Source organism: Aspergillus karnatakaensis (assembly GCF_047715665.1).
Source record: "Aspergillus karnatakaensis strain CBS 102800 unplaced genomic scaffold BJY04scaffold_28, whole genome shotgun sequence".
In the NCBI taxonomy this organism is placed as follows: domain Eukaryota; kingdom Fungi; phylum Ascomycota; class Eurotiomycetes; order Eurotiales; family Aspergillaceae; genus Aspergillus; species Aspergillus karnatakaensis.
Genome location: NW_027395740.1, coordinates 386139 through 409943, shown reverse-complemented (window position 1 = coordinate 409943; position 23805 = coordinate 386139). Strand labels below are relative to the sequence as shown.

The 23805-nt window shown below is 50.2% G+C and overlaps 9 protein-coding genes across 9 annotated transcripts; 5 read left to right on the top strand and 4 right to left on the bottom strand.

The window, feature by feature from the left end:
* The first annotated feature begins 2748 nt into the window (after window positions 1-2748).
* On the top strand, window positions 2749-4941 carry BJY04DRAFT_71283 (amino acid permease). The gene is made up of 3 exons (XM_073720918.1): window positions 2749-3252; window positions 3308-3419; window positions 3470-4941. The coding sequence occupies exons 1-3, from the start codon at window positions 2997-2999 to the stop codon at window positions 4809-4811; spliced, it is 1710 nt and encodes a 569-aa protein (XP_073570650.1). The 5' UTR covers window positions 2749-2996; the 3' UTR covers window positions 4812-4941.
* A 282-nt stretch (window positions 4942-5223) lies between these two features.
* Window positions 5224-6270, bottom strand: BJY04DRAFT_190911 (cytochrome b-c1 complex subunit 10). Its single transcript, XM_073711574.1, has 5 exons — window positions 6148-6270; window positions 6026-6084; window positions 5758-5811; window positions 5492-5639; window positions 5224-5428 (listed from the first exon to the last, which is right to left on the bottom strand). The coding sequence occupies exons 1-5, from the start codon at window positions 6148-6150 to the stop codon at window positions 5420-5422; spliced, it is 273 nt and encodes a 90-aa protein (XP_073570649.1). The 5' UTR covers window positions 6151-6270; the 3' UTR covers window positions 5224-5419.
* On the bottom strand, window positions 6271-9168 carry BJY04DRAFT_190908 (putative disulfide isomerase). The gene is made up of 3 exons (XM_073711573.1): window positions 8692-9168; window positions 8559-8640; window positions 6271-8502 (listed from the first exon to the last, which is right to left on the bottom strand). Exons 1-3 carry the CDS (start codon window positions 8907-8909, stop codon window positions 6523-6525), a joined length of 2280 nt encoding a protein of 759 aa, XP_073570648.1. The 5' UTR covers window positions 8910-9168; the 3' UTR covers window positions 6271-6522.
* Window positions 9169-9298: 130 nt separating this feature from the next.
* On the top strand, window positions 9299-10438 carry BJY04DRAFT_190907 (complex I NDUFA5 subunit family protein). The gene is made up of 3 exons (XM_073711572.1): window positions 9299-9906; window positions 9964-10068; window positions 10126-10438. Exons 1-3 carry the CDS (start codon window positions 9377-9379, stop codon window positions 10187-10189), a joined length of 699 nt encoding a protein of 232 aa, XP_073570647.1. The 5' UTR covers window positions 9299-9376; the 3' UTR covers window positions 10190-10438.
* Window positions 10439-10636: 198 nt separating this feature from the next.
* BJY04DRAFT_190904 (coatomer subunit beta') lies at window positions 10637-14114 on the top strand. Its single transcript, XM_073711571.1, has 6 exons — window positions 10637-10865; window positions 10976-11038; window positions 11089-11110; window positions 11166-11197; window positions 11257-12525; window positions 12583-14114. Exons 1-6 carry the CDS (start codon window positions 10848-10850, stop codon window positions 13732-13734), a joined length of 2556 nt encoding a protein of 851 aa, XP_073570646.1. The 5' UTR covers window positions 10637-10847; the 3' UTR covers window positions 13735-14114.
* Window positions 14115-15029: 915 nt separating this feature from the next.
* BJY04DRAFT_207963 (serine/threonine-protein kinase) lies at window positions 15030-17257 on the bottom strand (the record flags this gene model as incomplete). Its single annotated transcript, XM_073713924.1, has 5 exons — window positions 15030-15245; window positions 15307-15671; window positions 15720-16135; window positions 16185-16956; window positions 17002-17257. The coding sequence occupies 5 exons, from the start codon at window positions 17255-17257 to the stop codon at window positions 15030-15032; spliced, it is 2025 nt and encodes a 674-aa protein (XP_073570645.1).
* Window positions 17258-17976: 719 nt separating this feature from the next.
* Window positions 17977-20154, top strand: adaB (chromatin-binding transcription regulator ADA2). Its single transcript, XM_073711570.1, has 3 exons — window positions 17977-18381; window positions 18472-19863; window positions 19922-20154. Exons 1-3 carry the CDS (start codon window positions 18289-18291, stop codon window positions 19988-19990), a joined length of 1554 nt encoding a protein of 517 aa, XP_073570644.1. The 5' UTR covers window positions 17977-18288; the 3' UTR covers window positions 19991-20154.
* A 54-nt stretch (window positions 20155-20208) lies between these two features.
* BJY04DRAFT_71153 (enoyl-CoA hydratase/isomerase family protein) lies at window positions 20209-21412 on the top strand. Its single transcript, XM_073720917.1, has 2 exons — window positions 20209-20623; window positions 20710-21412. The coding sequence occupies exons 1-2, from the start codon at window positions 20395-20397 to the stop codon at window positions 21297-21299; spliced, it is 819 nt and encodes a 272-aa protein (XP_073570643.1). The 5' UTR covers window positions 20209-20394; the 3' UTR covers window positions 21300-21412.
* Window positions 21413-21459: 47 nt separating this feature from the next.
* BJY04DRAFT_71141 (mannitol-1-phosphate 5-dehydrogenase) lies at window positions 21460-23255 on the bottom strand. Its single transcript, XM_073720916.1, has one exon. It carries the CDS (start codon window positions 22841-22843, stop codon window positions 21683-21685), a length of 1161 nt encoding a protein of 386 aa, XP_073570642.1. The 5' UTR covers window positions 22844-23255; the 3' UTR covers window positions 21460-21682.
* Between the last annotated feature and the right edge of the window lie 550 nt (window positions 23256-23805).

The following is a 23805-nucleotide window of genomic DNA, read 5'->3' as shown; positions in this document are numbered from 1 at the left end:
CTATATGTACAAACAAGGCGCTACGTCCACCCTGGTGTGTATCACTATTCTGCTAGTATGGTATGAGACTGAGACAGTATACGTACGTGCATTTTCCGGATTGAGCACTCAAGTCCTGGGGCCAATGAATCTGGGCTATCTGCGTGACTCTTCTATTGCTGTATGGAGTATGAAGTCTAGGAAGGGTTCACGAAGCAGCGAGAATCCTCAGAGATAAATCAGCCTGCATGTAACCTTAAGGAGCCTAAAGGATCTACTCACAACTTGCGTGTTATACCTATCGCATGTGTCAAGTGTAGGCGTGGAAATAGGTATGATGCGTATTGAGCACTTGAAAAACACTTTGTATATGGGAGATGAAGTGTATCAGTTTCTCTCCCAGAACTTAGAAGTACACAAGAAACAGTGCCTCGATACAGTCAGAACGCGTGCTATGCCTCCACGAGCACTAGACGGGTGCTACCTAGGGCTTTGGGGCTGAGGGATAAACTAACTCCTCGTTTCTGGTCTGTCTAGGTCAACAGAGTGGGATTTCGACAGCAGGCTTCATTACTGTTTGAGCTTGGGCCCCTGTACGACTTGTTTACATACTGTAGTAGAGGTGTGTTGAAAGTAGGTGCTACCCAATCTTCAATCAACCCTGCCTCATAGCCAGATAAACAGAGACCCTTTATTACAATTTGAGCGCCTCTCTTTGCACAGAGCAAAGCCCCGCCTAGAATTTGACGTATATCAGTGGAGAGGTCCCATGCATGCATGATGGTTGCATGCATGTGAGCTGTCGATTACCGCGGGTCCCCATCCGTCAATCATGTCCCACTAGCAGTAAACAGTAGCTGAAAATGATTCTGCTCTCTGCTAAGCTAAGTTCGTGCAGGGACTCATATCGTTGCTTGCTTGTTTTCGATATTTGTTTTGCTGCGAAAGGAGGTGAGAGAGCAAGAGGTGCTGTGACGATGGCACTGGGTAGGACTGGAAGCCAGGGCATTTTGATCTTCTATGAGTTTTGTATTCTCCTGCAATTAATGAGGGGGGTTTGGTGGCGGAGGCCTCATAGCCGCCAATGGGCTCAAGTTGAGGACTTTTCCGGAGTTTCACCGTAGTAGTTGAGGTTCGCTTGCCAGGATCAGACGGAGGATTACTGTAAGCAGCGTTGGTTGCCAACTCTGTACTTTGCCTTGATAGGTAGTACCTAGTGAGCTAGTATTATACGTATACTGTGTCGGGAAATTGATTTCTCGGCGTCAAGCCATTCAACTATTGCATTCCTGGACGTTCGGGATGCAGAGTTCTTTAGGAGCCTGATGGAGAGTGCCGCGTCTCTCCCTGGGGACCATGGACTTTCCTCAGTTATCCATGGCAACAATTCATGTAAGAGCAAGCCTATTGCAATTCAGGGCCACCCTGCTTCGAGCAAGTAAGCAAGGCCTAGAACTTGAGGTGGTCGAATGTGGCTTGCTCATCCTCGTATGTCTCGTCGATAGCGAGGTGTCATAGGTCGCCGCATCATCCGAGATTTTGTATAGCAACGTGCAGTACGAGTCTCTTCTCTGGGAAGCACTCGTGGCCTGTCTGAAGTAAACAAAATATGTTCGACTGGTGCTGCGTCGTACATTTGCCATGTTGATGCAGCGTTGCTAGCAGGGTGATCTATTCGATGGCTTGACAGAAAATTTCATTTCAAGTCATGATAGAGTGCTCAGTGGCCGCAATAAGTAGATAAAACTGGATAGACTGAGAAGAGGTGTTGATGATGACATTTCTCAAGGTCAGCCATATGCCTCCGCTGTCACTGATTGTGTGGGAAATCGGTCGTTGATCATGGCTATGTCGAAAATATAAATGCCGTCGGCCAGTTTACTCCGAAAGACTTCCCGAAAATGGATTATGCAATGAGATATGGGCGATTGTCTGGCAAGGGAAAGCAGCAGGACAATGGCTTTCCGGAGGTATGTGTGCGGATAAAAGCTGTGAGATGCGATCTATCCCCTTCGTAGGAGCTTGTGAGTGGTACCTGCTGGTATACCTTATACTGCAGACCATGTGTAATATTGCAATGGAAGGTGCCGTTGGAGGTCTGTCTGTCTGTCGTTTGGTACGCCCGTTCAGCAGCACCTAACGACTAGATAGTTTTAGAAGAGTAAGGAAGTCGCTGGTCCTCACTGGTACTGGCAAGAGAAGTTGAGAGAGTCGCGGACAATTGCATGACACAGGGCCACGCTGAGACCGCCGGACAAGTTTTCTGAAGTGAAGTGTTCGATGTCAGATGCGCTCGACTTTTTGGTCGATTCGGTAAGAGCGCAGACAGAGCATATCAAGACACTAGGTAGTGAGTACCTTTGAAAGAGAAAACTTGAAGGATTTATATGATCTTTAATGGTGGTGGTTGCTCTGGAGTAGGATGGAGGACGCAAGGCTTGGCCCCTTCTGTACAAACACCACCAACCAACTCAGGCAGGTCCATCCTGAAGTCAGTGAACTCCATCACCTGTAATCTGAAACCAGGTAATATTTCAACCCCATTGGATGAAACAGAAGTGACTACTGATCGTCAATCAAAATCTATGACTGACAGATACTCTTATCTCGAGCTTATCATTGTTAATTCGTCCTGACGTGATAAACATCGAAGCTTTGCTCCAGCGCTACCCCAGCCTCCGCCTGAACCTGCCTTGTTGGGGATGGTAGGTCTGTAGGCGGGGTATTAGTTCCCTCTTGCCCAGGCCCCAAGAGGCCCCTGCATCGATATCTGGTTATCATCCAGATGATCACGAACTACCTCGTCCTATCGGCGCCCCCGACAATGCAGCTATGATGCGCCGCCCCGTGCTGACTGCATATATATGCATCTGGTGTTACCCAAGCTCGTGACCTCTTTCAGGCTCATCATCCCTTGCAAGGTCTCTCTTCGCGAAAGTCGCGGTTTCAGAGTGCCCGAGTTACCTAGCCAGCAGCCCCATAGCTCGAGTGAATGCGACCGAAACTGAAGAACTACCATGACAGCCTCAAGCAAGGCGACGGTTGCGTCAAATACCCCAATCTGCGATGATGTTCACCATGAGCCCGTTACCTCTGTGCTGCCTAACGGAGACGTTCCCCAATTCGACGATTCGATGGACGCCGATGAGCGGGTTATTACAGCTCTTGGATACAAACAAGAATTCAAGCGCGAGTTCTCGCTATGGACTACATTCTGCGTCAGCTTCGCCGTGCTGGGCCTGCTTCCATCGTTTGCAAGCACAATATATTATGGTTCGCCTTCATGATTCAACAGTTTCTTGCCAATCGGGCTGACATACGGCTGCAGGTATGGGATATGCAGGAACAGCTGGGATGGTCTGGGGTTGGATTATAGCTATGATTTTTATTCAGTGCGTCGCCATGGCTATGGCTGAGCTATGCTCTGCTATGCCTACAAGGTATGTGCACCAGTACATCCACTCGTTCTTATCTGTGCTGACTCATGTAGCGGAGGGCTATACTACGCCGCAGCAGTGCTCGCACCCCCAGGATACGGCCCCTATGCGGCATGGGTTACAGGATGGTCAAACTGGATTGGGCAGATTACCGCAGCACCATCAGTGGACTATGCGCTGGCTGCTATGATTCTCGCTGCGGGATCCATCCAGAACCCTAACTATGTCCCCACACAATGGCAGACATTCCTCTTGACCACATTGATCATGATTCTCCACGCCGGTATCAGCAGCATGCCAACCAAATGGGTCGCCGTATTCAACTCTTGGGGTTCTACGTTCAACATGCTTGCACTAGTTGCTGTCATAATCGCCATCCCAGCGGGGACAATTAATACCCCCAAGTTCACGCCGTCTAAAGAAGTATGGGGAACTATTACCAACATGACCGACTACCCTGATGGAGTTGCGGTGCTAATGACCTTCGTGGGAGTTATCTGGACCATGTCCGGCTACGACTCGCCTTTCCATCTGAGTGAAGAGTGTTCCAATGCAAACATTGCTTCTCCTCGAGCCATTGTCATGACCTCGGGAGTTGGCGGGTTAATGGGCTGGTTCCTGCAACTTGTTGTGGCCTATACTGTGGTAGACATTGATGCCGTGATAAACTCTGATCTTGGGCAACCCTGGGCATCCTATCTCTTCCAGGTTATGTCCCGGAGAGGCGCGCTCGCAATCCTCGGACTAACCATTGTCTGCGGTTTTTCCATGGGTCAAGGCTGTATGGTTGCCGCATCTCGCGTTACATACGCATATGCTCGTGACGACTGCTTTCCCCTGTCGAAGTACTGGAAACAAGTCAACAATACCACCAAGACACCGGTGAACGCCGTAATCCTAAATGCCGTCCTTGGAATACTAATGTGTCTCCTCTTATTTGCTGGCGACGTTGCTATCGGCGCTCTGTTCTCCATCGGTGCCATTGCCCAGTTCGTCGCCTTCGCTATCCCAATTGCCATCCGTGTCTTCTTTGTTGGAGATCGCTTTCGCAAAGGGCCATGGCACCTAGGTCCGTTCGGGCCTTGGATTGGTGGTCTAGGAGTCGGATTTGTTCTACTGATGGTACCGATCCTGTGTTTGCCTGCTGATACAGGTTCAAATCTAAGCCCAGATTTAATGAACTGGACCTGCCTGGTCTGGGGAGGGCCAATGCTCGCTGTGAGTATTTGGTGGGTTGTTGACGCCCATAAGTGGTTCAAAGGGCCGAAGGTCAATATCGAGCATGCTATACACGGAAATGTGATTGATGGTATTGATGATGACCAGGTGCAGAATCAGGCTGCAGTGTCGGATGCTTTGGCAGATAACTCGGGTACTTCGTCACCTAAGCTTTAGCTTGTTGCTTATGATTAGTCCTATACTGAAGCGCTTGTACTTCTGCTGGTATTTATATAACCATCTTGGCTAGTCACCTTGTCCGGTGGAAATATCGTACAATCTTCTCTTTTGAATCCTAGGCATAGAATTGAGGCTTACTGTTGGTCGCGCAAATGGGATTTTGTCTCTAAATAAAGATACATAAGAACGATGAACGCACCATAAACCTAGTCCCTTGAAGCCTAAAGTATATCTCGAGTTCAGTATTGGGATGAACCTTGAGTACGCGGACAAAGTTCCTAAATTCCCAGGTGGTTGAAAGTGTGGCCTGCAGTAGACACAAGGCTTAATCTAAAGCAAGTACTCCAAACCTAGGCACTAAAAGAGTTTCGTTCCTGGGGCAGACTCCTCACTATGATCACAGAAGATACTGAAGTTAAAATTAGACAGAAGTCTATGTGCTAATGAATCTCATTGCTAACATATTCTACACAGTACGGCACCACACCACGCCACGCCACATAATTCCCACTCTCACCGTCTATCTATTCGTGCCCTGACAACCGGTAGCAGGGCACGAGAAGGGGGAAAGAAAGCCAACCGACGGACGCGCGGAAACGAGTAATTTAGAATGGCTGCAAAGGAATCAATTAGCACCATTCTCCAACCTAGAAAATAAGAAAAGGAAGGAGGCGTACGTTATCCTCAGGAGGAACAGTGCGGTCGAGGTAGGTATCGAAGAAAGGAAGCTTCTGGAGGATATCCTTGCGGACACGAGGAACCTCGCCGAAGAAGAAGAGGGCGAAGACACCGGCACTGACACCGAAGGTGGCGGCGATGGAACCGCTGTTATCAACTCGCGTTAGCTGGTTGTTCGTTCTATGCTCGAGCTCCGATTCGTATACGGTAGAGGTGGGAGCAATTGGGCGTATGAGTATCCAATATTGGCGAGGGGAGGGCTCACATCTTGACAGCGGAGCCGGCAGTGTAGCCAGCAACGTGAGGGGCCACGGCGTATCTGGTGAAAGAGCACGGGTCAGTATGTCTCTCCTACTCCGTTTTTGGTGGTGTGGTGGTTGATTCCCGGGATTGCTCGGGGGTCGGTTTTGTTGCAGGCTTTGTCCAATTCCTCCGCTATCATGCACGTAAATAGGGCAGAATTCATATCGAACAGTTGACCAAGCCGGGATGCTTTTATCTTGGGATAGGGTATGTCTCCGGAGGAGTCTCACCTTCCGGCCAACGGGGATCGGGCAGACTGAGCTGCGGCACGGCGGAGGGTCTGGGAGAACTATGATTTGATTATGTAGATTAGCAATTGGCAATATGCAGGGTCAGATTGACATATGCGCACCATTGTGTGTGGTTCTTGTGAAATGGAACTTGCCAACAAAAGACGTCAGGCAATCGAGGTTCAGAGCGGCTTCGCGACAGTCGACGAAAACCGGGAGCCTCTGCCGCCCGACAACCAATCAGCAGCTGCGAGATTATAAGCACGTGATCTTCATAGAACTTCAACTAGATGGCTGGCTTTGGCAATTGTCGACACAGCATACAAGTGTAGAAATGTAGGAATGGTCTCTTTCTGTATTACGTCCCTTTCATTCAATAAAGACTAGGGTTACTCAAATATTATCAAGAAAACGGAAGAAAAGGAGAAAGTTCAAGAAAAGACCTAAATGTAGAGTAATCAAAGTCATGTAACTGTACAAGGATCGTACATTCAACATCAGTCAACCTTGCCTGTCGAGCCTCCGTTCAGAAGTCCTTCTTTTCCATCGAGCTGCAGTAAGCCGCCAGCATTGCCAGCAATGCCGAGAATACCGCCACGGACTCCACGTTTGAGGGCTCTATTCCGGGCAACATATGTCACACCGACAATTGATACGATGAGGATAATGACGAAAAGGATTGGGTGGCCAGTAATGAAGGTGTGTGAGACAAAAAAGATTGACTCGAAAGTACCGATGGTTGACTTCGGTGTCAGCTTCGGTGGGTTGGCAATGACGAGAGGGATGGTCTCAAGAATGGAAGTCCGAGAAGCCATGATAGTGGCACCACTGGAGGCGGTATCCCAGTAACGTCGGTTGTCCTGGTCATTGATAATAACACGCTCTCCATTGCCCACATCAATACCGTATGTGGTTCTCAACCAGCGCTCCCAGAAGTCACCATCGACCCAAGCAAACCGTACTTGTTTCTTGTCATCTTCGCGGATAGAGACGTGCATGTTCTTCGCTGCGCGCAACGCACGCTGGTCATTACGATCCTCTGCCTCCTCAATTCGCAACTGCTTAGCATCCCGTAGCTCCTGCCTTTCAAGCTGGAAAAGCTGTACCTGCTTATCCATCCACTCAAGAGCGGCGTTCTTCAGCTCGCGTTTTGATTCCACAAACTCGTTCGCGCGGCTGCGGCTTAAGATACCAAGAACCACGAACTTGCCGTCCATCAGCTCACGGGCATTAGAGGCAGTCAGTTCAGGGACGATAGGCAGCCACACAGAGCGCATCCAATCAAGAAGTTGGCGGAGGTCCCTCATATCCTTCGGGGCTATGGGATTGTAGTAGTTTGCTCGTCCACTTCGCGACACAAGGAGACGCGGCCAGGTGGAGATCCTGAACCTTTCAGCAAGGGCGGCGCTGTCCGTTTTCACAAGTCTCGCATGCCCGATGAGCGGGAGAGTAAGACGCTCCAAGGCCTCGAAATCTTCAGAAGTTGTTGCGTGGTCATAGAAGTACAAAAAGATCACATCCTCGGTTTCTTCCAATGCCTTGAAAGATTCCGCGTCAACTTCTTGAACGCCAGATCCAATGTCGACAGCCTTCTTCGCATAGCTAACCAAATCGCCGAGGCCGCGAAGACCGGTGTATTCCACTTTCTCCGTGCCGCGGAAGAAATACATAGTGGGGAACGCATTGACACGAGCATCTTTACAGAGCCTCGTTTCAATTTCACAATTAACTTCGCCAATGTTGAGGGTGTGATGCATTTCCTTTGCCATTTGCGCCCAATTGGGGGCTAACGCTTGACAGTGATGGCACCAAGGTGCATAGAACTTGATGAACCAAGGTTCTTCGGAAGCGGTCACGAGTTTCTGGAAAGTCTCCGCAGTGAGAGGGACGGAAATCCCTTGAGGGTTTACCGGTGCCTTTGGCTTGGGCTTGGTCTTGGGCTTAGAGTCAGAGACTTGAGGATCCTTTGCAGCCGAATCCTTTGCAGCCGAATCCTTTGCAGCCGAATCCTTCGCAGTGGTATCTTTCGCAGAGGTGTCCTTTGGAGAATGCGGATCCTTAGGGGCTGGTTTTGCCGCTTGATCGTTGTGCTTCTCGCCAGCTTTGGTGCCTGCTTCAGGGTCCTTGTCTTTGGCAGCGGGAACTTCGGGTTCAGCGGTGGTGTCGACTCCTTTATCACCGGGTTGTGGCAATTTGACACCCTTGGCTGGACGAGAGCCAGGTCGTATGGATTCCAGCTTCTCCTCGACATATTCACTGAAAGCCGCAATGTCCTTCTTCCCTTCATATTGCTCAACAAGCTGTCCATCGTGGTAATACGAGAAGGTCGGCCAATACAGGACGTCGAGTCGCTTGCAAAGATCGCCATAAGCCAGGCAGTTCATAGCCGCAAAGTGGAAATCATAGAAGCCATCGAAAGAGTTCAGGGACGTGGTGTCAGACGATTTTGTGGACGACGAGGAGAGCGGATCCGAAGTCTATTTCGTGTTAGAAAAAAAAGTACGCCAATGCGCTGCTGTACAGATGTACATACGTAGTAGAACTCGTATAAGGTCTGCCACGTAGGGGCAACCTTTTGGCAATGGGGGCATGATGGAGAATACTGCTTAATGAACCTATGGACTTCTTAGACAGCGCATTATAGGAGCAAGCCGGGGCAGACGAACCAGTAGCCATTCTTGATCGTTTCCTCGAAGTTATCAGGAGTCAGCTCTTTCAAAGGCGGTACCTCGACACCATTGAAGAGTGTAGGACCCGGGCCCGAGTCATCAGAACCGTCCCTTTTCACGAGACGCTTAGCGGTAGTGCTCTGATCAGAGGGAGCGGCGAAAGTAGGAAGAGCGAAGAGCGAAAGTAACGACCAAGTCAGTAAGGAGGAACGCATTTTGGCTATACGTCAAGGCCTAAAGCCTTCTGGTGTCTTATGATAACGAGAGTTTGAGTAGGGGGACCGGTCTAGATAAATCACAGTTGGCACATTGGAGAACAAAGGGCCAGAGCGGGTCGATAGATAGAGTATGCGCCAAATTAACCACAATAGAGGGGTTATAGGCGTCAATAAAAAAAGCCGAAGGTGCCGAGAAAGATGCGGTGTCACCCGCACGCCCTCAGACGAAAAGTTCGAAAGGGATGTCTGAATGTCAGGAGGGTGAGGCTGCTTCTCCTTTGATGATCCAGAAGAAGTGGCTGTGGTTGCCTCAGGCTCGGAAATGCTAGTTTCTCCGCCTCCCGATGGCACCTCATCCCGGCACCGATTCGCTACGACATTATCCTGTCCCGACCGATAGCGAGATCCCTTCGGCCTGCCTTTTGGGTCAATTGCTTCAATCTTCCCAGACAAGCCAGATTACAATGCGATCTACACTCCGGCTGCTGGCCAGCGTCAAACCGGCCCGGTACCTGGAGCCTTTTGCTCCGACCGGCTTGACTGGTCTGTCGACTCATCCAAGCCCTCGTCCCACTCTGATCTACCTCTACAGAGCTACACTGGAGAAGCTAAAGTCCTTTCCTGAATCTTCCGCATACCGCCAGTCCACCGAGGCATTGACCCGCCACCGCCTGCAAATCGTTGAATCCACGAAGCCTCCCGGTTTCGAAGCTTGGTTGGAGCGCGTGAAGAAGACTGTGGCCGCCGATCCCGAGCGATACGCTTCTCTTCGCCAGTCCGATGGGTCCTACATTGGGGTTCAGCGCGCTGATGGGAGCGATAACCCCCGCGGGGAGGAATGGGATGGAGAAAAGTTTGAGATAGCCCAGCAAGGTGCTCGTTCGCCAGAAGAACAAGCTCGCTGGGAGAAGATGGTTCAAGAATCTCTCGAGGAACTCAAGGAAAACAAGCGGGAAATGAAATGGGAGAATGAGCCTGCCTTGGAGGCTGATCAGTATATTGCCCCCTCTTCTCTGCTCACGAGGCTGATATGCTGACATTATAATTGTAGGGTCTCTGAGATCGAGAAGCAGATTGGCGCTGGCCTACTTGAAGAGGTTATCCAAGTGGCGGAGGGTGAGCTGAAGGTTGTGAATGAGTTGTATAAGTCCAAGGCGTGAGTTCCTCATACACAGTCTAACAAAGGTGGTTGGAATGACTGACATGGTTGCAGCTGGGAGGAGCTTGAGGAGAAGCCTAGGCCAGGGCAGTGGACCTATTTTGAACGCAAGGCATAAATAGCTGTCATTGCAAATGGTAGAGTGATAGAATCCGGCATACCTGTACTTACTAGCTGACGCTGTTCATTTGAATGGACACACCTGTGATATTTATATCTTGATGAAAACTTAGATTCCTACGGTTCAATTTATCCGGTCTATACAATATGGACAGCTCACCTTTCTGCTGTTGAAACGTTTTCATACTTTATATCTATAGCGTCTATGTACCCTCGTGGCATAGGTAGTAAGACTTCACAAATGGACGGCACATATAGCTTGCAAGGGTATGATTCAGACTAAGGCTGCTCTCCATTAATATGCAAATCTTTGTATCTAACTTACTCTGTTAGAAGTGGTGGAGGAAACAGTAGTACTCCGTAGGGGTTCTAGAAATGTGGGCGGTGAGAGGAGCATTGTCCACGGCGGATAGGTTAGCTGGCGGGATTATTGCCGTCTCCTTGTGGACACATCACTGAGTGTCCTTCAATTCTATACAAGGCCATTGCCCTCGGCTATACCCTTCTGTGTCTATACTTGCCATCCACTCAGGCTCTTGTTAATTCTCTCGCGCGTGCGGGCTGGGCTGTCCGAACGGCTCGTGGCCTGGTTCCCCTCCCTGATCGTTCATCTCCGACGCCGCACTTAGTCGCAACTCTCCTTTCCCGCACACAACATGAGGCTGGATATCAAGGTACGGACTTGCCATCGGATATTTACCTACAAAATGGGATATTTCGATATACCTTATAGCAACACGAATGCGCGATTGGAGCTCTTGCTGACTAGAGCAACTGGATCTAGAGGCAACTCTTCGCCCGCTCAGAGCGAGTAAAGGGCATTGACTTCCACCCCACAGAGCCATGGGTAAGCCTGCTCGCTTGGAAATTGCTTGTGCCATGCTTACGCTGCTATAGATCTTGACCACATTATACAGCGGTTCGTGGAGGGGTTGTAGCGTGGATACTTTCTGTAAGCTAATCACATTGTCTAGGTCATGTATACATATGGTCTTATGAGACTCAGGTGAGCTATTAATCAAGAAATTCTCTCCAAACAGAGGCTAATTGTTTTTCTATCTATAGTCTATTATCAAAACCTTCGAACTCACCGATGTCCCCGTGCGAGCTGGGCGGTTTATCGCCCGCAAGAACTGGATTGTCTGCGGTTCTGACGACTTCCAACTTCGGGTGTACAATTACAACACCTCCGAAAAGATTGCCTCATTTGAGGCTCACCCAGACTATATCCGCTCAATTGCAGTCCACCCGACACAACCCTTCGTGCTCACAGCTTCTGATGACATGACAATCAAGCTATGGGATTGGGAAAAGGGATGGAAATGTGTTCAAGTCTACGAGGGTCACAGCCATTACGTGATGGGACTCTCAATCAACCCCAAGGATACGAATACATTTGCTTCAGCATGTCTGGATCGGACCGTCAAGATCTGGAGCTTGGGCTCTCCGCACGCCAACTTCACACTAGAGGCGCACGAAACGAAAGGTGTGAACCATGTTGACTACTACCCTCAGGCCGATAAGCCATATCTTCTCACGACTTCCGATGATAAGACCGTAAAGGTGTGGGATTACACTACCAAGGCCCTCATTGCGACATTGGAAGGACACACGAGCAACGTTTCTTTCGCCTGCTACCACCCGGAATTACCAGTTATAATCTCCGGATCTGAAGATGGAACGATTAAGATCTGGCACGCCAACACATATAGACTCGAGCAGTCTTTGAGCTATGGCCTAGAGCGAGCATGGTGTGTATCCTACCAGCGTGGGAAGCAGGGTGTTGCGATGGGCTTTGATGATGGTGCCGTGGTCGTTAAGATGGGCAGAGAAGAACCCGCGGTTTCCATGGATGGCTCTGGGAAGATAGTCTGGGCCCGACACAATGAGGTTGTTTCCACGGTTATCAAGGGAGGTGATGCTAGTGTCAAGGATGGTGCTCCTATTTCGCTGCCTACCAAGGAGCTAGGCTCATGCGAGGTGTACCCTCAAACGCTGTCACATTCTCCCAACGGGCGCTTTGTTTCCGTCTGCGGGGATGGCGAGTATATCATCTACACCGCGCTGGCCTGGCGAAACAAGGCCTTCGGACAGGCTTTAGACTTTGCGTGGGGGTCAAAAGACAACAGCAATGACTATGCTATCCGCGAGTCACCTACGAGCGTTAAAATTTTCAAAAACTTCAAGGAGGTGAGCGGTGGTCTCGATGTAGGATTCCAAGCGGAAGGCCTTACTGGCGGTGTTCTGCTTGGTGTTAGAGGACAGGGAGGAATTGGTATGTTCGACTGGGAGACCGGACACCTAGTTCGCCGCATTGAAGTTGAGCCGAGATCTGTAAGACAGTCTATCATATATGCCCACACATGGCTTGTACTAACCACCATCAAATAGGTCTATTGGTCAGAGTCCGGTGAGCTTGTTACTCTTGCATGTGAAGACACATTTTATGTTCTCCGCTTCTCTCGGGAGAACTACGTCAATGGATTGAATGCTGGCGAAGCCGACGAGGACGGCGTTGAGTCCGCTTTTGAAGTTGTTACCGATGTCAATGAGTCTGTCAGGACAGGACAATGGGTCGGTGACTGCTTCATCTACACAAACTCCACAGATCGCTTGAATTACCTTGTTGGTGATCAAACATACACGGTCTCGCACTTTGACCAGCCTATGTATGTTCTGGGATACCTGCCTCGGGATGGCCGAGTTTATGTTGCCGACAAGGACGTCAATGCCGTTTCATTTGCCCTCTCACTGAGCATGGTTGAATATCAGACCGTTGTGCTACGTGGAGATATGGAACTCGCGACAGAGCTACTAGAGGATATCCCTCAGGATCAGATGAACAAGGTTGCGCGATTCCTCGAAGGCCAGGGTTACAAGGAATTGGCCCTCGAAGTTGCAACCGACCAGGAACACCGGTTCGAGCTTGCCCTCGCTCTCAACAACCTCGAAATCGCGCTTGATATCGCTCGCGAAGCCAACGTGGAACATAAGTGGAAGATTGTCGGTGACGCTGCCTTGTCTGGATGGAACTTGTCTCTGGCTCAAGAATGCTTTGTCAACGCTAAAGATGTCGGATCTCTTTTGCTTCTACAAAGTGCTAGCGGCGACAAAGAGGGCCTTCAGAAGCTTGCAGAGCAATCATCGGAGGCCGGTCTGCACAACGTCGCCTTCTCAACTCTTTGGACCCTTGGAGATGTCGACGGCTGTATTGAGCTCCTCGTTCGCACCAGCCGTATTGCTGAGGCGGTCCTCTTCGCCCAGACCTACAAGCCATCCCGAGCAGCCGAACTCGTCGTCAAGTGGAAAGAGTCACTAGATCAATCCGGCAAATCAAAGATCTCCCGCCTCATCGGTGTTCCACCCGGTGCAACTGACGTCGCAGCAGATGATGACCTGTTTCCTGAGTGGGACGAGTATCTACGCCTAGAGAAGGAAGGAGTCGTCGCGGAACCAGCGTCATCGGGGTCTTTGATAGATGTCGACGCAGAAGACCTTGAGCTGGAGACGAATGGCGCGCAGGAAATCGAAGCAGAGGCATGATATCTCTCTCAGTTTGAGTACTGGAAAACAACTTTTGCGTCTACGACCAATGTCCAGAGTCGCGGAGTGGGTAAACACGGTGTTTTGAAATGTCAATACGCAGCTTATAAAACTCGTTCCAAAGAGTGCCTTTTTTTCTGTATTCCCCTACTCTTATATCTATTTGATCCAGTTTAGAGCTTCTTTATGTGCTAATGCAGTGTGTCTATAATGCCTTGGCTCTAATGGTTTGGCGGGTCTAAACATATATCGAGGCCTTAGATGAACTTCAATCGAGAAGAGGGTGAAAGGGGTAAAACGCTTTGTTTTAAGGTAACTAGGTAGTTTACTAGGCATATGATTGAGGGTTAACCATAAAATAGCTAGGAAAGTTCAACCACTTATGTGCCGCGTTGGCTAACTATATACTTTTGAAATTTATGCCTCTCATGATGGGCCTTAATTAACTTACAAGGACCACTATAGTGAAACTTAGTGACAGCCAAAAGCAACTCAAGTATTCTACGAATAGCAAGAAGAATTGTTTAGAATAATATGAACAACTGTTTCTTGGTCTATGAACCGGCCATTTCAATTGACAACCATACTGTTTGTGCCTTTCCTGATGTGCTTGGAACGAACCCACCGGGGGAGAAAAACGAGATACATAAAAAAACACAAACCACACGGACAAAGAATGAAAAGGGGCGAGATCGATGAGAAGATGCTCTAGATGATGGAAACCGGCCGAGGATGTGACTCGATTGGCGAATCCGTGATCAAGGTGTAGATTCGATGGAGAGGCCGGGTTGGATCAGACCAGCAGATCGGAGAAGATGCAATCAAGGCCCGATTGGAGGGCAAGCGCGAACAGGGCAAGATGGTACGTGAATGTTAGAAACAGACACTGTTCCGTCTTTCTTCCAAGCTAGCTAAGCGACCGGAAACCGTTGGAACACCGAGGTAGGTTGATGTGCAGAAGGCATGTTATGGTCAAGGAAAAAGACACGAGGTCTGACGACATAGCGTGAGAAATGAACGCGTAGGGTCCTGCCTGATTGTATCTTTGATGCAAGGAGAAACAAATAGAGAAAATACACAACTCGCTCAAACTGAGATCACTGCCACATACTAATCCAATCAGAAAGATATCCGGAAATCTGGGTCCCGGAAAGTGGGGAATAACAAGGAAAGAAAAACGGGAGCTGGCATAAGTGGCAGGATATGCATAGGCAACAGTGAAATGCAAGGGTAGATCCGGACGAGATATCCTTCTGCCTTGAGCTCGTCACGTTGTAGTTGGCTGTGCAAATTCGTTACTGACGATAAGCGCTTTCCTCAGGAATACTAGCAAATGACGGATCCCTGACGCTGCCACCTGCGTCCCCAAGACCGGCAACTGGACGGTTGTACGACCAGCCTTCAAACTGCTGTTGCTGGGTTGAGGACAACATGGGGCCCTCAACGTATGAGTCCTTGGGAGCTTCATTGGTGAACTCGGTATCAAAGTTTTTGGTATCACGAGCGTCAGACTGTAGTTATTGGTAAGTAGGTGCTTGATCTTCATGGTGGATGAGTAGGGACGTGACATACCACATTGGGTCGGAAGCTCGGCTCATACTTCCTCTGGAGCAGCTTACGCCAGTCAATGTTGGCAAAGAAATGATGAGATTTGATTTCGGCGGCACCATTGGCACCAAGTCGTCGGTGAGGATCACGATCGAGGAGTCGAGTGAGAAGATCTCGTGCAGCAGGTGGAACAATATCACTGCTCGGGAAGGTCAAAGGTTCTTGCAGAATCTTCCGATACATATCGTTCGTGTTCTCATCGTAGAACGGTGGCAGACCAGTCAACATTTCGTAAAGAAGCACACCTAGGGTCCACCAGTCGACTGTTTTGGTATATCCTTGTCCAAGGAGAAGTTCGGGAGCAAGATACTCGGGGGTTCCACAGAATGCTATGCTAGGTTAGGTAATGAGAACACGTTGTGGACTGATTATCTTACTGTTCGTTCTGTCCTCATCCTTCATATCTAGTTTGCACAACCCGAAGTCGCAGAGCGCAATATGTCCGGTGTAATCGAGAAGGATGTTTTCAGGTTTCAAATCGCGGTAGATAACCTTGAAACCGTGCAAGCACTCAAGGGCGCAAAGCAATTCCGCAGTATAGAACCGTGCTCGGTTGACGTCGAAACGTTGCTCTCGTTGCAGGTGGTGGAACAGCTCTCCGCCGTTTACGAACGCCAAAACCAAATATAACTTCTCAGGTGACTGGAAGGAAAATTTCAGGGGAACGATGAACGGATTGTTAATCTGGGCCAGTACAGATCTTTCGGCGAGGGTGTGGGTAACTTCGGATCGCGAGATGATATGAGCCTTGCGGATGGTCTTGAGAGCATAGATACGACCGGTATCTTTCTTCCTGTAGGTATGTTAGACAAAATAGCGGATAGGAATGAGAAAACACATACATAACCTGCATGACCTTTCCGAAACTGCCCTTACCAACGACTTTCAATAGATCGAAATCCTCTAGCTTCATGCTGCGCTGCTTGTTTTCAATGAAGGACACGCTGATCTTGAGTGACCCAGTGCCAAATTGTAGATCGAGCCATTCCGCACCAAGCTGCCCTAAAGTGCGCTCCTGAGCGGCATGAGCGGCGGCGGCTTTCTGGTTGTCTTTTTTGCTTAACTTAGGGTCGTCGATGTAAGGCTGAGATTCTTCTTCAAAGCGAGGGTGCACCTTGACAGCACCTAAAAAGATGTCTTCATTTCGACCTGCGCCTTGGCGAGCGGCCGGGTTGCGGAGGTAAAGCTGGACATTCAAATCGGTTTTACGAGAAACATCGAACTTGAATGCGGTATTATCGCCGGCCCAAAGAGGGTTTTCTGGGGTCCCAGAAACTGCATCGACAAAAACTTGGTTCTTTTCGAAGTCTAGAAGGGCGTAAGGGAGGTACTTTGTCGAATACCGACCGTGAATGGTCGGAGCGGCATTGATCCCGCCGCTTGTTGACTGGGGACGGTTGCTCTGTACAAAAGAACCTGCCTGTCCATGTGTAGAATGAGAGGAGGATGAGCTAGGTCGGATGCCGTAGCCATTCTGATTCTGGATGTGTGAACTGAACACCTGTTGGTAGTGCGAGGGGAGAGCAAAGCTGCGGCCTTCGTGGAGAGTGACTATCAGGATACCGGGCTTGACGGGAGCCACAGGAGGGGATACGAGCGATTCCGACGCAGCTTCTATAAGTTAGACAGTCCTGATATGAGACACCACTCGAAACCTACCGATTCCATTGGAAGTACCCGACGAGACGCTCGGAGTCTGCGAGGCGACCGGGGTTTCCTCTCCGGACTCGCCCTTGATCGTAGATGTGGAGGAAGAGCGTGTGAAGGTGTTTGTTAAAGGAGCGAGATGCGTCTCCTTGAGTTCTAGATTAATCGAGAACCGTAGTGTTAGTCGCCTCAATCCGGGTAAAGGGGGGACAAGCCGGGGAGGAATGGGAGACCAACTAAACATACTTTTGGTGATTTTCCAGGACATGGTGAACGGCGGTCTGGGGTTTTGGTGTAGGGAGGGGAGGGGTTGATCCTGGAAAGAAACGATTTGAAGAAGACCCGGGGAGTTCAGTCACAGACTTCGGGTTGGAGAGGAAAGAGAGAAGAGAGTGGAGAGAGAGACGGCTGGCAATAAAAAGGAGAGATGGATGATGAGAGAGAAAGAGATCAAGAGGGAGGCACCTCTTCGAGGGCTGACAATTGACGAAGAATTGAGGAGATGCAGGACCGCCACAGCCACAGCAGTCAGCAGCAACACACAGAGCGACAGGGACGATCAGGAACTGGTACTAGCGATTGAGGCCCGACCAGAAGGGAGAGAGAAGGACAAGTCCGAGGGTCTGGACGGAGAGATGAAACGCGCTTTGTAAACAGCCTAAAGAAGCATCCCCTCGGCTTGGAGGAATAAGGAGAACGGAGGGGGGAGGTAGTTGAAGGAAAGGGACAACAGTATCACTGATCGATGTGAAGTGAGTTGATGGAGGCTGAAGAGGGGAAAGCGACGGCTCTCCCGAAGGGGGTGCGAACAAAGAGGGGGATGACACATCTCTCTGATTGGCTCATACTGGGCCTCGGCAATGGTCCTGAGGCATCGAGCGCCACAGGGGCTGTGTCCAGTCTGCCAAGATCAGTAGACCGCTGCACAGCCACCGCCGGCAGGACGTCGCCCGCTCAGCGCTTTGGAATTGTTGATGAACAGGCTGACATTTTGACAAGTGAACACGCTTTTTTGACATCGCGATTGCAAGCCACTAGTACTGCGATAATTGGAGTCACCCATCTCTCCCTCGAGCTCCCCGACATTGGCGATCTTTCATCCAGCCCTACGGAACTCATATCTCCACTTAGTCAGCTGCGGAGACATCAAAGCATCCCTTTATCTGAACAACATTCGTGCTCATTGCATCTGGTTATTTTCTGATTTATCGATATTGCGCCTCTATCCGTACTGGAGGGCGCGTACATCTCGTCGAAACGGCTAAGGGTATTGCGGAGGATGAAAGAACCCAGGGATCGATGGGTGTAATACGAAAGAAGACCGCTACGCGCGGGACAGAAGCTGGCACCAAGTACCATTGTGATGTTTGCTCTGTGGATGTGACATCAACTGTGAGGATAATTCCATCTGGATAAACAAGCCACAGTGGCCTCGTCTTGTTTGGGTCTTGCAATTCTTGCTAACCCGGTGCCACACAATAGGTTCGCATATCATGCGCACACCCCTCCTGCCACGAATACGACCTGTGTGTACCTTGTTTCGCCGCCGGAGAGAAGTCCAAGAACCATGACCCATCGACGCATCCGTTTCAAGTGATAGAGCAGAATTCCGTGCCTATCTTCCAGGGGGATTGGGGTGCTGACGAGGAGCTGCTGTTGCTCGAGGGCGCTGAGATCTATGGCTTGGGGTCATGGGCTGATATCGCTGATCACATTGGCGGATACCGTACGAAGGAGGAAGTGCGCGACCATTACATCAGTACCTATGTGGATAGCCCGAATTTCCCACTACCGGAACGTGCCGATCCGGACGATACGCGTCTTCAAGACTCGATCTCTAAGGAAGAATTTCAATCCCGAAAGAAGCGCCGCATTGAGGAGCGCAAAGAAGCGGCAAAGGCAGCTCCACCTACGACACCGAAACAGAAGCCGACTGCAAGTGTACCTGCTTGTCACGAGGTGCAGGGTTACATGCCGGGACGCCTGGAGTTCGAGACGGAGTTCATGAACGATGCGGAGGAGGCTGTACAACATATGACCTTTGAGCCTGGCGCGGGTGAAACGCCGAATGGAGAGACCGATGCAGAGATGGAGTTGAAGATGACTGTTGTCGATATTTACAACACACGCCTTACAGCGCGAACAGAGCGCAAGAAGATTCTATTTGAGCATAATCTTCTTGAGTACCGTAAGAATACGGCATTAGAGAAGAAGCGCACAAAAGAGGAGCGGGATCTACTCAACAAGGCCAAGCCATTCGCACGGATGATGAACCGCGATGATTTCGAAGAGTTCAACAAGGGGCTAGAGTACGAACACAATCTTCGGCTGGCCATCTCGCAATTACAAGAATGGCGTTCAATGGGAATCGGGGACCTAAAAGGCGGAGAGAAGTACGAGCAGGAGAAACAGCAGCGCGCCCAACGACTCGTGCCCCAAGGCTCGTTTGATCGATTTGCCAGCACGCGCCCTAAACAAACTCAACAGCCTGAGCTGCCCACGGCTGCGAATCAACTGACAACGCCCGAGCTTCCACTGCGGCTACAAAAAGCTGCGGGCACTCCGAAAGCTCCAGAGGCCAATGTCCCCATGAACGATTTCGACCTCGCTTTTGCCGCGGTTGGCGACGGCGCCGCGACTCCTAAACCAACGAAAACAAAATTCGTCATTCAACCACTGACCGGCATTATCCCTTGGAAACTAGAAAACAATGGAGCGCCAGATCTTCACCTATTAACAAGAGAAGAGATCGAGCTCTGCAACGTTCTACATATCCAACCGAAGCCATATCTAGTGATCAAGGAAACGCTGTTAAAGGAGTCGATGAAAGCGGGCGGTAGCCTGAAGAAAAAGGATGCGCGAACTATCTGCAAGGTACGTCACCTATTCCAAGCACACTTTCCCCGTAGCGCAAGACTAACTTGCAATCTAGATTGACAGCACGAAGACAGGTCGTATATTTGATTTTATGGTGCACAGCGGGTGGATCAACAAGGGGTAGGCTTGCATTGATTAGTTTTGTTTGACTCCTTTAGATTTGCTCTGTACATACCGGCACCGATCAGGCGGAGTGGGGAGTTGTAGGCGTTGCGGCACGAAATGTCACGAAATCGTAGTATAGAAGCTTACTATAAGCTAGTTTTTAATCAAGAGTTTACTCGAAGAGCCACATCCGTACATGATTGTATACGTAGGCCGAGGCCATACTACAAATCTTGGTTCGGACTCTTCTCCGCAATCTTTCTCCAGACTCCAGAGCCCAAAATCGGGCCTCGGCAATCTGACTCGAGCTTCTTTGCTCTAGTTACTCCGGTTAGTTATATCAAGCCTTACTCAACACTTTCTCTTACCACACCCTACTTCATAATCCTCACTCAAACCCTATCTGGAAAACAAAAAGCAGCAATGCCCTTCCAAAAACCTCCACCTACCCCCCAGCACAGCAAACTAACCTTTCCAACACCCCATATCGTCCTCGTAACCCTCTCGCGTCCGAAAGAGCTAAACTGCATAAGCTCCACCGGCCACTGGGAGCTTCACGAGGTCTGGGAATGGCTTGATGAGGAACCCACCCTCCGCGTTGGGATTATCACCGGTGATGGGCGAGCGTTTTGTGCGGGGGCGGATTTAAAGGGTTAGTCCTATACCTGCCTCGCTACACCTGTATTCTATACGCATGGTCCCGGTTCTTGGTATGAGGAAGTACTGACTGAAAAGCAGAATGGAACAAATCAACCCAGTCCTCTCAACCCCGGAAACCCACACCTACCAGCGGCTTCGGTGGTCTTTCCAGGCGCACAGGGAAAAAGCCTATTGTCGCAGCCGTGAACGGGCTTTGTCTTGGCGGTGGCTGCGAGATGATCACAAATACCGACATCGTGATCGCGGCTGAGAAGGCTTTCTTTGGGTTCCCCGAGGTCCAGCGCGGGGTTGTTGCGTGGGCTGGTGCGCTGCCGCGAATCGTGCGCACGGTTGGCCGACAGAGGGCGATGGAGATGGTGCTTACCGGGAGGAGAGTGCCGGCCAAGGAAGCAGAGAAGTGGGGGTTTGTGAATGAGGTTGTCGAGGATGAGAAGGTTGTTGAGAGGGCAGTTGCGGTTGCGGTACAGATTGCGGGGAATAGTCCTGATGCGGTTATTGTTAGTCGCGAGGGAGTGAAGATGGGGTGGGAGGGGGTCGGTGCGGACGAGGGGACACGGTTGATTGTGGAGGCTTGGGAGAAGAAGTTGAATGCTGGGGAGAACATCAAGGAGGGCTTGAGGGCGTTTGTTGAAAAGAGAAAGCCAGAGTGGAAGGAGAGTAAGTTGTGAATAGTCCAGGTATAACCATTTCAACTCTACGTCTCGTCTCTACTGCTGGCGTTACAAGGACAAGATTGATAAGAAGTCATTCTCATTAGCCTAGTTGCTCTGCATCTAAGCATTCAGCCGCTACAAATCATAACGCTAAACCGAAATTTCATAATACATAAAAAAACCCGAGCCAACCATATTCGCCGTATCCCATGCACATTCGATTTCCGTCCAGCGGTCATTCATGTTCATCGTCGAGCGAAGGAGTCGTCCGGGGACCTTCATATCCGTGCTCGATTCGGCATCCTTCACGGCAAAGCTGGTAAGTCTGTGTTTGAAAAGAGATGGAGGAGGTGGTTGTTATGACAAGGGGCCGTCACAACGATGTCGGGGTGTTGATCCTACTTGGACTCGCCCTGAACGGCCTGGACTCGTTCAAGAATGTGGGAATAGAGAGGGTGATCCTTCTCTAGTTCGGTCAAGGTTCTTGTCGCTTCCTCAGCAGACTGCTCCTTCAGGATCTTGGCAAGCTCTTCACTCTCTTCGTCGCCAGGGACGTTCTGGAAACGGAGAGCCTGTTCAATAGCCCCAAGAAGAGCGTCGAACTTCAGACCGCGCTCAGCAAGCTGGGAGGCAGGGCCGATGAAGCGTTCGTTGCGGGAAAGCTTGCGCACGGGAGCACGACCCACACGTTCAATGTTGTCTTCAAGGTATGGGTTGGAAATACGACCAACAATCTTGTCAACATACTCCTTCTGTTCTTGCTCGGAGATACCATGCTTGTTGATGATCAAGGAGGCGGTCTCATCAAGAACCTTGTGGACGGTGTCGCGGATCTGCTTATCTTGGAGGGCTTCGGCGATGGTCTTCTTGCCAGCGAGGTGGCCATAGTAGGCAGTGGTGGCGTGTCCGGTGTTGACAGTGAATAGCTTGCGCTCGATGTAGGGGTCGAGCGTCTCTACCCAGTGGATGGCAGGGACGTTGGGGTGGTCGACACCAAACTTCTTGAAGGGAGTCTCCTCGACAACCCACTCATAGTACTTCTCAATACGGACATTGAGGCCGTTGTTAGGAGGCTGATTGGGGACAATGCGATCAATGGCGCAGTTCGCGAAGACAGCGCGGCTGGATAGGGTTTCAGCAGAGGTCTTCTTCTCGATATGACCGCGGAGGGTATCAGTAGCGTTGATGGCATTCTCGCAGGCAATGACAGCAAGCGGGTGGGACACGGAGCGGGAGTCAAGACCCTTAGCAATGACAGGGGCAATGAATTGAAGAATCCTGGGACCAACGGCGCAAGTCACGATATCAGCAGTCGCAATCTCCTCAACGACATCAGCTTCATTGGTCTTCGAGTTGAGGGCACGGTAGTTGTCAATGGTCTTGGTCTTCTCGCCGTCCTCGCTGATCTCCGTGATGTCATATGAAGGAGTCTTCTGGATGTTTGCGATAAGGTCGTCGACAACATCAACAAAGACAACTTCGTAGCCAGCTTCATGGAGAAATTCTCCGACGAAGCCACGGCCGATGTTACCGCCACCGAAGTGAATAGCTTTGCCCATTGCGAGATGTGTTGGTAAGGTAAAGGATTGAGGTGGAGGAGTTGTTGATTGATTGATGGGAAGTTAAGAGAGGATGGACGAAGGAGGGGGAATAAGGAGAAGGATTGGTAGGATTGTTTGGTTATGTTATGGTGTTATGGAAGAGGGAAAGTAAAGATGAGGAGCAAATAGCGTAGGGCGGGGGAGGGGTTATATAGTAACTAAGAGGCCAGAGCAGGAAACACAAGCCAAACAAGGAAAGAACGACGGAATGAGAAGGAAACAAGGCCGGTGAGTCAAAACAGAAATGAGACCAATAATGATGATGGAAGTGCTGCAAATTGAGTCTCACTGCGCAGACCTCACGGCCTAAGAACACCTGCAAGAGGCCATAGCCATGCTCTGGCTCGAAGTGGGGGGGAGACAGATGGGGTATTGCATCAATACCACCTCCACCAGCCATTCACGGCCTCCTGAATTGGTTATTTAGTTCTGCTGAAATAGTAGATACTACCGGTAGATCTGGGGTTCGGGAAAAACAGGATAGTCCCCTTGTACGGCCTACATGCAAGTTAAGCACTAGGTAGACGGGAATATCGACATTTGTACAACAATCCAAATGGCGTTTCTTCTGGCTGCCTCCAGGGGGGGTCCTGACGCGGGCATATTGGAAAGACTCGGAGACTGCAACCGTCTAGCCGGCAGCGAAGAGATTACTCCGTACTAAGGGGCACATCCGAGGCGGATCCCTACTTTACTCTCATACGGTCATACCTAGTTCCTAGGTAGTTGTTCCCGACTCCGTACGGAGTATAGAGTCAAGTTGTCAACATCGACCAGTCGGATCATGACGTTGATGGTTCCTGGCTATCTTTCTTTTCCCTGACGAGGCACGGCCCACCAGTTTTTTTTTTATCTTGCTTGGGCACAGATGGTTTCGAAGTCATCAACAGCCGAGTCGTCACGAAGTTTGCCTTTTGCCT